General features: G+C 45.9%; 2 protein-coding genes across 2 annotated transcripts in view; both read right to left on the reverse strand.

The window, feature by feature from the left end:
- LOC125166588 (histone H3.1) overlaps window positions 1-13,110 on the reverse strand; it is a 29,892-nt gene that overhangs the window by 4,485 nt on the left and 12,297 nt on the right. The window lies entirely within an intron of this gene.
- Window positions 10,606-11,078, reverse strand: LOC125166621 (histone H4). Its single transcript, XM_047860546.1, has one exon. The coding sequence runs from the start codon at window positions 11,004-11,006 to the stop codon at window positions 10,695-10,697; it is 312 nt and encodes a 103-aa protein (XP_047716502.1). The 5' UTR covers window positions 11,007-11,078; the 3' UTR covers window positions 10,606-10,694.

Consider the following 13,110-nt stretch of genomic DNA (forward strand, 5'->3'; position numbering starts at 1 on the left):
GCTGGAAATGGAGGTCGGGTACCGGTACCCCAAACCTGGGTTCCACAGCAGTTCCAGAGTTCATGCAGCAGCACTAGCCGCAGTGTGGGCAGCAGCCTGTCTAGAACTGCGCGGGGCGCCAGTGCACCAACCCGGGGGCCTGGAGTGAGAGCTAAGTATGTTTAGCTGCCCCCCCCCCCCCCCCCCCCCCCGGAAATCGGCTTGTTGCAGCTCGTGACTGACTGAAGAGTCGAGGTTGTGCAGAATGTGTCTACACCCCGTATGAGAACCATGTAGTCTCTAAGGCAGGACTCAGAGCTTTCACAGGTGGTGGTGAATAATCTGTTAATCCTCAAAGAACCAAGGAGGCAACAGCTCCCACCTTTGCTCAAACAAATTCAGAGTCCTATGACAATCCCCAGCGCCATGCAGGATTTGTACGCGCAGTCAGGTCTTAGGGACATCGGTAATGGGGAACTCTTAGCCTCATCCTAGGGTTTATCCCGCTGTGAGGTTTAGGAAAGGCTGGAGGTTTTTCAGGAACCAAGCGAACAGCTCTGCGTGTCAGTGGAAACACAAATCCGATGGCCGGAGCCACAGGATGGGGATACCAGCATTTATTCAGCAAACACTGGAGTCTCTTGGTGGGGTAAATCTTTGGCTACAGAACCCAGAAGTCAGATTTCAGAAACAACGGGAACTATGGTTCAGTCAGTGCAATACTTTTGAACCTTGAAGCAACCTGACAAATGATAATAGCAATACCGTGGGATTCCTTTGTGACTATTCAAAAGGTTATTAGGCTCCCAGATAGCATAGCAGCACTTTTGTGTCTTAAAAAATGTCATTTTAAAGTGGACTGCAGGAAGTACAGAATAACACAAAACTGCCAGGGGCAGGGGCAAAACAACCTGGTACATGGAAGTTCATGGCAGCTTTATTTGCAATAGCCCTAAATTAGAAACCACTTGTATCTTTCAATGGGTGGATGTGAAATGTTTTCATACACCCACGCATGGATTCCTGCTGGGTGATAAAAAGGGAGGTTAGTGATCCAGGTAACAACTTGCATGGATCTCAAGGGCTTAAGGCTTAGTGGAAAAAGCTACTGGGGAGGAACCCATTTTCCTTTACCCTTGGAGGTTCTTTGGCTATAAATTGCTATAGAAACAAATTAACAGGAGAAAAACAAACTTAATTATGTATGTGGGAGCCCCATCAGAGTATGAGACCCAGGGATAAGTCTGTCAGTTGAGATTGATTGATTGATTGATTGATTGATTCATGCATTCATGCATTCATTCATTCATTCAAGTACTTATTCATTTATCTTGAGAGAGAGGGAGAGAGAGAATCCCAAGCAGGCTTCGCCCTCAACACAGAGCCTGATGTGGTACTCGATCTCACGAACTGTGACCCGACCCAAAATCAAGAGTCAGATGCTCAACCGACTGAGGCACCCAGGTGCCCTGTCAGTTGAGATTTATAGGCCACCCTGAGCTAAAGGCACAGGGACCTGTGGCTTCAAAGGGAAATAGGGCAACCCACAGATAGGTGTTTCATCTGGTTGGGCTGCCCTCACAGCAGGGCGACAGAAGAGACCCCTGAGTTGGAAGACGTGCGGTCACGTAGGGATGATCTGTGTGGTACCAGCTTGTCAGTTGGCTTTTCTCATTTGTGAAGTTTCTGATCAAGGCCTTTGTCCAATCTCTAGATCGTTTTCCCATTTTTGTTATCGATTTGAATAAATATTGATTAATTAAATTAACTAGACAAATGTGGATTTATGTATTCTGGATCCTAGCACTTGGTCGATTTTAGAGTCATATCATTTTCAGTTCTGTGACTTGTAGTTTTGCTCTTTATGTAGTCGCCTTTATAAACCGAACTCCTTGCTTTTAAGATGGGTACAGTTGCACGTACCCATCTGTTACTTTACGTCTTTTCTTTTTTCTGTCTTATTTTAAAAATGTCCTCTCTAATCCCAGGTCATGATGATATTTACTTATGCTGTTTTCTAAGAGTTTATGTTTTGTTTTTCACATTTCCATTTTTAATCCTTGGGGTGGGGGAGCTTTAATTTCATTTGTTTTCCATGTGGCTACCCAGCTTTCCAAGCATCATTTACAGACAGCATCATATTTTCCCTGCAGGTCTCTTTAAAAAAATTTTTTATTTTTTTTGAGAGAGAGAGACAGGGCATGAGCAGGGGAGGGGCAGAGAGAGAGAGGGAGACACGGAATCCGAAGCAGGCTCCAGGCTCGGAGTTGTCAGCACAGAGCCTGACGTGGGGCTCTCGAACTCACGAACTGTGAGATCATGACCTGAGCCGAAGTCGGACGCTTCACCGACGGAGCCCCTCGGGCACCCCTCGCAGGTCTCTTATGCCACCTCTGCCCCATCTAAGTGCTCCTGGGTGTGAGGGTTTCTGGGCTCTCTGTTATGTTCCGGTGGTCATCGTGCCCAGAATTTTACCACTACATTGTTTTAACCATTATGCTTCGATGATCTTGACCATCTGGTAGCTGAGTCCATCTTCTCACTTGTCACATAGAAGGAGATTAAGTATTGATTTGATTACGAATCCAAACTGAGCATCTTAGAGATAAAATAATTTCTCCTTTTACTCTGGAAACTACGTTCCACTATGGCCAATGTAGTTTAAGTTCCCAGGTAAAATCTCAGTCAAATTTTCACAGTGTGACAAAGGAAGGTTAAGGTTACTTCAGTTAGGTTTTATTATTACACAATCTTAGTTGCTTAAAAAACACCCCGAAATTTGTTAGCTTACGCTTCTGGAAGTCAGAACTCAAAATGGGTCTAAGGAGTTACCATGGAGGTGTTGGTACGATCGCATTCCTTTGTGAAGGTTTAGAGGGGAATTCTTTGGCTTGCCTCTTTCAGCTTCTAGAGGTCACCCACATTCCTTGGCTCGTAGCCCCTTCCTGTGTCTGCCAAGCACATGGCTCCAGTCTTTGCTTCCATGGCCACTTCTGTGGCTCTCATACCTCCTTTCACAACAATCCTGTGGTTGCACCGGGCTCCCTTGTGTAATCTGGAATCATCTCCTAATCTCCAGACACTCCATTGAAATGTTTATTTATTTTTGAGAAAGAGCAAGTTGGAGAGGGGCAGAGAGAGAGAGAGAGAGGGAGAATCCCAAGCGGGCTCCACATTGTCAGCGCAGAACTCAACATGGGACTGGAACTCACGAACCACGCGATCATGACCTGAGCCAAAATCAAGAGTTGGACTCTTCTTTAATTTTTTTTTAATGTTTATTCATTTTTTGAAAGACAGAGAGAGACAGACCACAAGCAGGGGTGGGGCAGAGAGAGAGGGGAACACAGAATCCGAAGCAGGCTCCGGGCTCCGAGCTGCCAGCACAGAGCCCAACGCAGGGCTCGAACTCATGAACCGCGAGATCATGACCTGAGTCGAAGTTGGACGCTCAACCGACTGAGCCACCCAGGCGCCCCAAGAGTTGGACTCTTTTTTTTTTTTTTTTTAAAGTTGAAACTTGAATATCCTTTTTTTTTTTTTTTTAAAGAACTACTTTTATTTATTTTTGGGACAGAGAGAGACAGAGCATGAACGGGGCAGGGGCAGAGAGAGAGAGAGAGAGAGAGACAGAATCGGAAACAGGCTCCAGGCTCCGAGCCATCAGCCCAGAGCCTGACGCGGGGCTCGAACTCACGAACCGCGAGATCGTGACCTGGCTGAAGTCGGACGCTTAACCGACTGCGCCACCCAGGCGCCCCAAGAGTTGGACTCTTAACCAGTCGAGCCACCCCGGCGCCCCACCCCAGACCCTCCATTTAATTCCATCTGCAAAGTCCTTTTCGGTCAGGTAACATATTCACAGGCTCTGGGGATCTGGACCCATCCTCATGGGTGGGCTGGGCTGGGTAGTATTCTGTCCGCCATGACCACAAGGACTAAAGCCTTTTTGCCTCTGTGGGGGTTCAGAGCATGCCATCTCAATAATTGCTGCTTCGATATTGAAGTGAAATCAAGGGGCGCCTGGGTGGCTCAGTCGGTTAAGCGTCTGACTTCGGCTCAGGTCACGATCCCCAGGCTGTGGGTTTGAGCCCCGCGTCGGGCTCTGTGCTGACGGCGCAGAGCCTGGAGCCTGTTTCAGATTCTGTGTCTCCCTCTTTCTCTGACCCTCCCCTGTTCATGCTCTCTGTCTCAAAAGTAAATAAATGTTAAAAAAAAATTAAAAAAGAAAATGAAATCAATTTGACTTGATGATCAACATATTGATTCTTTTCAGCTGAGGCACTTGAAAAACAGCAGAGGCAAGAAGGGTGCTCTGACCTTCCTTCTTCTTCCCCAAAGCAGGAGATAAAATTCCCTGTCCCAGGAGGAAAGAATATTCTTATCGGAGACGGGACCTGAGATGGAGAGTAATCTGTAAAACCAGACCTTGTTAAAATACCCCTTATCTTTCTTCAGCCTCCCTAAAGCATTTGAGCAATGTTTCCAACCTAGTGTGTAAATACACACGCCTAGCCACATTTTTGGGTCTTCCTTTTCCTGTGAAGGTTCCCGTGCACAGGTAAAAGAAAATTTGTTTTTCTCCTGCTAAGTTTACCTCTCCTACACATCACTGTTGTGAAACAACTTTAAGTACCTAAAATACACAAACTCTACCAGAAAGTATTTAAAACCATTTAACACTTTTTTTTTTTTTTTAATTCAAAGTTAGGAACCAGAAAGTCTGACTCTGGTTGATCACACATGAAGGGCGAGGGTAAAGGGATAGACTGCATTCCGGGGAGGGCTGTGGGACCAGGCCTGAAGATACTTCCGGGTCTAAAACCCCACACTCGTCTGCAGAATCGGCCTGGGGCTATGGGTCATCCACCTGGAAGCCATGGCTTTCCTTTACATTTGTGTAAAGGAAAATGGTGAGAGCGGAAAAGTTCTAGGGGGGCAGATAATATTATTTAAAGGAGAGCAATTCATATAAAAGTTTATTGGCGGCCTTTGATAGCTTATTCATTTGACTGACTCAGTCATTTCACTGAAGAGTCTCTGCTGTCTCGTCCTTCCATTTCGAAGAGAAGTCTTTTGAAGGTGAGACCGATTGGTGGAGCCTGGCCACATATATCTCCATGGTGGCTGGGAGGGAGCCTGAGCATTGCTCTTCAGAAGCCTCGGTAAGTGAGGCCAAGTTCTAAGCTGGGAGCCGAATGCGTTTATAAAGGAAATCAATGGACCAGTGGTTTGCAAATATTTTCACTCCAGGTTCCACGGTAAAAACAAAACAAAACAAACAGAAACACATGTACTTGAAGCTAAAATTTTATGGGGTGATATTTTCATTTTTTACACAAGATGGTTGATATTTTCTATACATTTCCTTGCTTTTTAAAAAAAATTTTTTAATTTTTTTTTTTTTTTAAATTTTTGTGAGACAGAATGTGAGCAGGGGAGGGGCAGAGAGAGAGAGAGAAAGACACAGAATCTGAAGAGGCTCCAGGCTCTGAGCTGTCAGCACAGATGCAGGGCTTGAACTCACAAGCCATGAGATCATGACCTGAGCCGAAGTCGGATGCTTAACCAACTGAGCCACCAGGGCATCCCTACTTTTTTTTTTTTTTTTTTTAAAGGCTACATCAATGGATAGAGGTAAATCCAAATTTTAATCTTAGATTCAGAAGTGCAGCCAATAATTCTGAATAAACACACCACTTTCACTCAAAATAATTTGGATTAATTTGGGTGATTAAGTATTTTCATGAAAGATCTGTTGCCATAGCTATTTTTCACACTGTATAAGTCAATCTGCTAAAAATATAACACCATACACTTTTAGGAAATCTACATTGTAGGTAAGTGTAGCCCTAGCTACGGAACTGAAAAACTGTTTTTTTGTGTTTTTTTTTTGGCATGACACATAAGAAAGGAAACATGAGCCGGAATGGCTCAGCTGGTTAAGCCTCCACTTTGGTTCAGGTCATGATGTTGTGGTTTGTGGGTTCAAGCCCCATGATAGGCTCTGTGCTGACAGCTCGGAGCCTGGAGCTTGCTTTGGATTCTGTGCCTCCTTCGCTCTCTGCCCCTCCCCCGCTTTCTCTTTTCTCTCTCTCTCTCTCTCTGAAAAATAAAGATTACCAAAAAAAAAAAAAAAAAAAAAAAAGAAAAGGAACCAAATGTGGAGCTCCCCCCCCCGTCCCAAAAAAAAGGCTGCTGCTAATACCTCTTTTATTTTCTTTCTCTTATATAAACACATGCCGGCAACATAAAGTGTAGGAATTCTATAGCAACAATTGCTATCCCAGTAAACAGTGATGAAAAACTGGCTCGCTATCCATACGTATAAGTTTATGAAAGTAGCATTTCTGTGAGAAAATTTTGGGTTAGGGTTGGGACCCATCAAATTATTTTCCTTACAAATTAAGGGCTTGCAATCTGCATCTTAAAAGTCTGCAGTGGTGGGGGGCGCCTGGGGGGCTCAGTTGGCTGAGCATCCGACTTCAGCTTGGGTCATGATCTCACAGTTCGCAGGTTCGAGCCCCGCATCAAGCTCTGTGCTGACAGCTCGGAGCCTGGAACCTGCTTTGTATTCTGTGTCTCCCTCTCTCTGTCCCTCCTCTACTCTCGCTCTTTCTCTCTCTCAAAAGTAAACATTAAAATAAATAAATAAATAAATAAATAAATAAATAAAAAGGCTGCTGTGGTGATTGGCACTCACAAGCCTGATATTTGTGTAAAGGAAAATGGTAAGAGGAAAAAGTTCTAGGGGGGCAGATAATATTATTTAAAGGGGAGCAATTCGTATAAAAGTTTATTTGTGGCCTTTGATAGCTTATTCATTTCACTGAATCATGTAGTCATTGCACAGATATTTACTAAGTGAATAACATGTGCTAATAATTTATCTGGGTCCTGAGAATGTTAAGATGAAGATATTGTCCAAGCCTTCCAGAAATCTCGAGGGGAAAACGTATTAGTCATCACCAACAACTGTTTAAGGGTGTGGTAGCACCAAAGTTGGAGAGGGGACTCTGAAGTTGTGTTGGGTACTTGTGTGGAGGGGTGTGTTTTTGGCTTGGGAGAATCAGGTGCAGTTCTCTTGAAACGGGTGAAGGGATCCGGATATGCCCCCCGAAAATATGCTGCTTTATAGAAGTGCTTATACAAAGCGTAAGGATGAATTTTGTGTTGAAAGCATTTGGGTTCCTGAAATCTCTCTTTGCCTAAAAGCAGATCTGCTGGAAGCTGAGCTATCGAACCAGCCTGATGGCAGGGTCTGGGCGGTGGACGGATGGGGACTGCAGGGTGGCCCACAAGTACAAGTGAAGCTTCTCGTGCTCCCGCTTTCATGTAATTTGGCCTTAGCGTTGGTCGGGGCAGCTCCCCTACCAATGAAAGTACCTGGGGAATTGTCAGTTGGGGAATTGCCCATGACAGGTCCCCCGGGAAAAGGACCATTGGGGAAAGAAATTGTCCGCGGGGAAATTGTGCGGCCCCACATCCAGCCCTTGCCACCCCCTATAAAGACTTCTCTTCCTAAAGGAAGGATGGGCCCATATATTTCCCAGCCAAGGGGGGGGGGGGGGCAAATGGGTTGGAAATCTCCACTCCGGCAACAAAGAAATGTATCAATGGATACAAGTTACTCCAACCCCTAGGCCTGCTTGGCCCCCAGGAGGCGTTCCAGATGATAACTGGACCTGGTGGGTTAAGGTACAGAATGGTTCATTAGTTCCTAGGCAAACATTGTTTCTCTGGGAATGCATTAAGCGTGGGTTCCCAGGGCCCTCTTGGCTCCCTTCAGGCACCCAAGACCAAAGCGAATACCTTTGTTCCTTATACTGCAAATGGTTCAAAGAAACAATTAAAAAGTCCTATCCCTGTAAACGTTCCACTTGAGGTGTCGGGAGCTAGATGACCTTGAAAGGGCAGGAGGGAACGTTACAAGAAAACAACTATGTTGTTCCTTTATGGGTGATCACACAAAGGAACATTTTTAGAATTAGGTAATGCCTAGAAACATAGATAATGCGGCTACAAGGAATTTGCTAACAAATATAATGCCACCCCTGCTACAATAAAGCAGCCAGTCTAACACACTGTTGTTGTCTGTGTCCATTTAGTTTTTTATTTTCAATTTTTTTCGCCGACGCCGTTCATCCTTCGGGAACCCCTGGACCTGCTGGGGCTGGACCTTGGCACAGATCCTCTCAAAATAACTCGGTTGTCCAAAATCCGTCCGCTCCTCAGGAGCAACTCTAGTGTCTTGTTGGAAAGGAGAAATTGGTACCACACCCAGACAGACTTTGTCAGAGACTATCACACCTGCCATCTATTCTTTTAGGGTCCATGTATCTTTCAAAAAGTCATTTGCTTTTCCATAAGAGCCCTTCTTGCCTCCCTGTCCCCTACTAAATTAGGTACATACACCCCCAAACTCTGACTTCCGCTTTGAGTTACCTCCCGCTGAGTGCTCTTTTGTGCATCTCTGATAGACAGGCTCAGCTTCTGTCTGTTTTCCTTGTTAGGCTGTGTGTTTCCTTAGCCTTAGGTACAGGGCCCCCGCAACGAACCTACGAGTGAGCGGTTCAGGAAAAAGATCCTGGAAACCTCCAAAAAGAGCCGAAGGTTCTTTATGGATGAAGAAGTATATGTAAAGGAGACGGCTGATGAAAAGAAAGTTCCAAGTAGGATGAGTTGTTCCGTATTCTCAGCTAGAGAAGTCCGTGGGGGGTGGGGGAAGGGGTCTGGTGATGGCCTGTGCAGGTGAGCCGGGACCAGGTAAAGCACAAGACTTGGATTTTATTCTGCAGATGTTAGGAGAACCAGTGAAGGCTTTTTATTTTTTGTAGTCTTGCCCAGATGGCATCATGAAATGTGTAGTCACTCAGGTCCCTGCGGCGAGGCAGAGGGATTGTAGCTGGGAAGGACGCAGGCGGACAAATGTCAGGACCCTGCGGTCATACAAAGGCACTGAGAATAGGATTGGAAGGCTGTGTGGAAGAGGCATAACTTCCCTCTGCCCTTTCGTGGTCTTTGGCTGGGCCGGAGGATGAAACTGACATGAAACAGATTAACAAGGAGAAAGCATACAAATGTTATTTAATGTTTTTATGTGTTCACTGGGGTCTTTACAGGAAAATGAAGACCCCAAAAAGTGGTTAGGCCTAAGTGCTTACATACTTAGGTTGTAACAAAGATTAGGTTGAATAAAGATTAGTGGTCATGAAATAAAAACAAAAGTAGGAGAGGGGGGTTAAGGGGCTTTTTTAACAAGGTCTGTTTGTACGGATTTCTCTCAGCCCTGACTCCTTATTTCTGGTGATAAGCGTTCTTCTCTTGCTGATATAGGGGTGACACCTTTCACACGGGATAATTCTCTGCTTTCAGAGAGAAATGGGAAGGTCAGAGCCCCATTCTCGCATCTGCTGTTTTCCAAGTGCCTTTAGCTCAAATAATCCTCATGCCAAAGTGCCATATTTTGGGGTGGCCTACTCTGCTACTTTTCAGCTGATACTCGGTTCTTTTCTGGGTGCCTGGATGTCTCACCATCGATGGAACAGTCGGGAAGAGATGGCTCAAGGAGGATCTCTGGACTGATGTGAAGAGAACACCCATTTGTTCATTGGAAAGAATCACAAGCAGAGGAATAGGGCCCAGAAAGCAAACCGAAGACTCACGGAGAACACAGGATCTGGGTCAGGAAGAAAACTACCACAGAAACTTGGGAGATTGTGGAGGGATGAGTGATGCAACAGGATTAGCTGTAGCAGGGATGACATTTTTTGTGTGATTTTGGACCTGGCAATTAGCAGGTCACTGGTAACCATGGCAAGGGTATTTTTTTTCCCTAAGTTTACTTTATTTTTGAGGAGATAGAATGCGCGCAAGTGGGGGGGGGGCGCAGAGAAAGAGGAAGCGAGAATTCCAAGCAGGCCCTGCGCTGTCAGCGCAGAACCCCACGTGGGCTCGAACCCGCGCGAATCATGAGATCATGACTTGAGTTAGTCTGACGCTTAACCGCTTAACCGCCTGAGCCACCCAGGCGCTCGGCAAGGGTATTTTTAGTGAGTGGTGAAGTCACATAATCATGAAGAGTGACTGAGACGTGGACCTACTCAAGATTACTTGGAGATTTAATAAAATGTTAAGGACGTAGTGAATGATAGAGGTATGGGTTAAGTTGATACTGAATTATATATAGATATAGGTATATAGATATATAGAGATAGTGATAGACATACAGATAGAGATGGGAAGGAGCCAGTAGAGGAATATGGAGACTTAATTTGGGCCATCACTGTCAGATTAGGATATGCACCTAGCAAACTTGTCCAATCAAAACTTACTGGTGGTATTTGTGGGCCCTGTTAACAATGAGGACAAATACGAACTCTGTGTCAGGAAACTGGTAGCAGGGCAGGTCCGGCGTGGCCTCAAGGCCAGCTGCCTGCCGGACAGGAAAATGGAGAAGAGTGCAGTCGCTGGCGAGAAAGCCCGCGCCATAAAGCAGCCAGAACACACGCACTGGATGCAGCATTCTCCCAGCTGAGGCTTCCCTCCCCTGGCTCCGCGCACATGACCGCGGCCAGGTCACGTGGCTGCCTGCCTGCAGTCAGAATTAAAGGGAACACGGACAAACCTTCCTCGGTTAACAGCTCTTCGTGTGACCGAGTGGGTGGCCCTGAGAAGGACCTTTTGGGATTGCGCGGAGGCTGCAGGTGCAAAGCTTAGCCCCCGAAGCCGTAGAGGGTGCGGCCCTGGCGCTTGAGCGCGTACACCACGTCCATGGCCGTGACCGTCTTGCGCTTGGCGTGCTCCGTGTAGGTGACGGCGTCCCGGATCACGTTCTCCAGGAACACCTTGAGCACCCCGCGGGTCTCCTCGTAGATGAGGCCGGAGATGCGCTTGACGCCGCCGCGCCGGGCCAGCCGCCGGATGGCGGGCTTGGTGATGCCCTGGATGTTGTCGCGCAGCACCTTGCGGTGGCGCTTGGCGCCCCCCTTGCCCAGGCCCTTCCCGCCCTTGCCACGACCTGACATAGCTGTAGTAGCGAGTCGTCACACGGTGTGGTACCTTACCGGCGGCTGCAGCCCTTTATATACTACGGTCGCGGACCTTTTAGGAAACCGGAACGGCGCGGGCGGGAACGAGTCTCTGCCCCGCCTCTTCCCACTTCCGCCTTGCGGGCCGCGGCTGAGGGGGCGGGGCGCGGAGCGCGGGGGCGGGGCGCCGGGAGCGGGGTGGGCTGGTGTGGCGTCCGTTTCCTAGCGCGGGTCGGAGCTGTCGCTTTCTGTGGCTAGTCCTGTGCCTGCGGGGGGGGGGGGGGGTCTCAGACAATCGGCATTGGAGAAGTCTCGTAACCTCTTACCATTTATAGAAAGGAGGCGGTGACCCTACAGGTGCCTATGAAAGCGAGGCATTGTTATTTGTAATTGTAATTTGTAATTGTAATTTGTAGTGGTAAATTACAACTTGTAAACAATTAAAATTAGCTTTTAGATGTGACGTTTCTTTTAAAAGTAAAAGAATGACTTCTTACAATTTTAGCAGCATTTATTTAAATTTGGTGAATCATGGAACAATCATTCCCCTCTGGCAGAAGATATACGTTTACGTGATTTTCAGCATTCTTGATAAGGAACTCTAGGAAGGGGAGCAAATGTGAATTGAATTTCTATTCTGATTCCAGATTTATAAAGCACTATTTGCATTGTAAAGATGAAGAATCCCAGGCTTGGAGAGCTAACCCTGTTCTCATAAGTGGTATTTTACCGGGTAGAACTGAGGTCTTCTAATTCTGGTCTTAGGATCTTGCCACCTACCACAGATCTATGTCAGTAAAACATTGCAGATACATCATGCTGAGTAAAAGTTTGCAAATTAACAGGATTAATAAAAATACCGCTAAGAAACTCTGAAACTCGTTCAGTGAGTTAAGGTTAGTGAATTAAGGCATCACACAGATGACGCATTGATATCCTTAATAGACAAACTCCAACAGTTACGCATCTTCCATATATTCACATTAAGACCCTGACTTCTACGTGCTATAAAAGGTAATTAAAAATTCCTTCTGTGCTGGTACTTACCATATAGGCAGTCAGAAGATTATTCATTTCCCTTAGACACTATTTGAGATATAGCTGAGTTACAGCTACCTGCAGACTTAACACACAGTGACGTCCCAGGCACCAAAGAAGAATCACTAATTTCTTCATTCAAGAACTTACATGCCAAGATCGGTGTATAAATAACAGGTCTGCAAAGACCATCCTACACGTTCTTTCAAAGAACTGAAAGCTTAGGAGAGGGAAGAGAAAAGTAAACGGTGAGGAGTCAGACATCAGCTCAGAATACTAGTTTCTGCCTGGCAGCAATGGGTGGACCAGCTGTATCTCAGCAACATGAACATCACCTGGGAGCTTAAGACACACAGACTTTCCGGCCCCATGCCAAGTCTCCTGAATTGATAGGGCATTTTTAAAAGGATCTTCAAGTGGATGGTACGCTTATTCAAGTTTGAGAAGAGTGGTTTTAAAGCGGGGCTTCCCAATGTTGGCCATTAGCCACATGTGCTCGTTTCAATTTCCATTAATTAAAATTCAATCAAATTCAAGATCTCTTTGGTCACTCCAGCCACATTTAACCGCTCAATAGCGTATGTAGGTAGTGGCTGTCTGTGTGATAGTACAGATACAGAACGTTTTCATCATTGCATGTAAGTTCTCTTGGGTTGTGCTGTGACAGTGAACTTCTTCTGAGGAACTTCTAGTCCAGACTGGGAAGGGTATTTGAAAATGAGGCTTACTGCAGGAAGTGGGGGTTGGAATATTTTCAAAGTGTGATAGAGCGTAGGCACCTTCTGGGTATACCAGATCTAGATAGAGAAGAACATATAAAAAGGAAAATGTCATACAACTTGGACATTGTAGTGCGCTTCTGAGGAAATACAATGAGATATGGTTCACCTTGGAGAGGAGTTTCAAGTGGAAGAGTGTCCTCAGATGAGATCATCGTGATAGGAAATTAAAATAGATGTGATTTCTTGTGGTCCTTCTGAACACATCTGGTTCTAACACAATGCTCTATCTGCCACATAGCCTTTATTTTTAATTCACTCGTTTGGTATTTATTCAACACAGT

Source organism: Prionailurus viverrinus, chromosome B2, assembly GCF_022837055.1.
Source record: "Prionailurus viverrinus isolate Anna chromosome B2, UM_Priviv_1.0, whole genome shotgun sequence".
NCBI classification, from domain to species: Eukaryota; Metazoa; Chordata; class Mammalia; order Carnivora; family Felidae; genus Prionailurus; species Prionailurus viverrinus.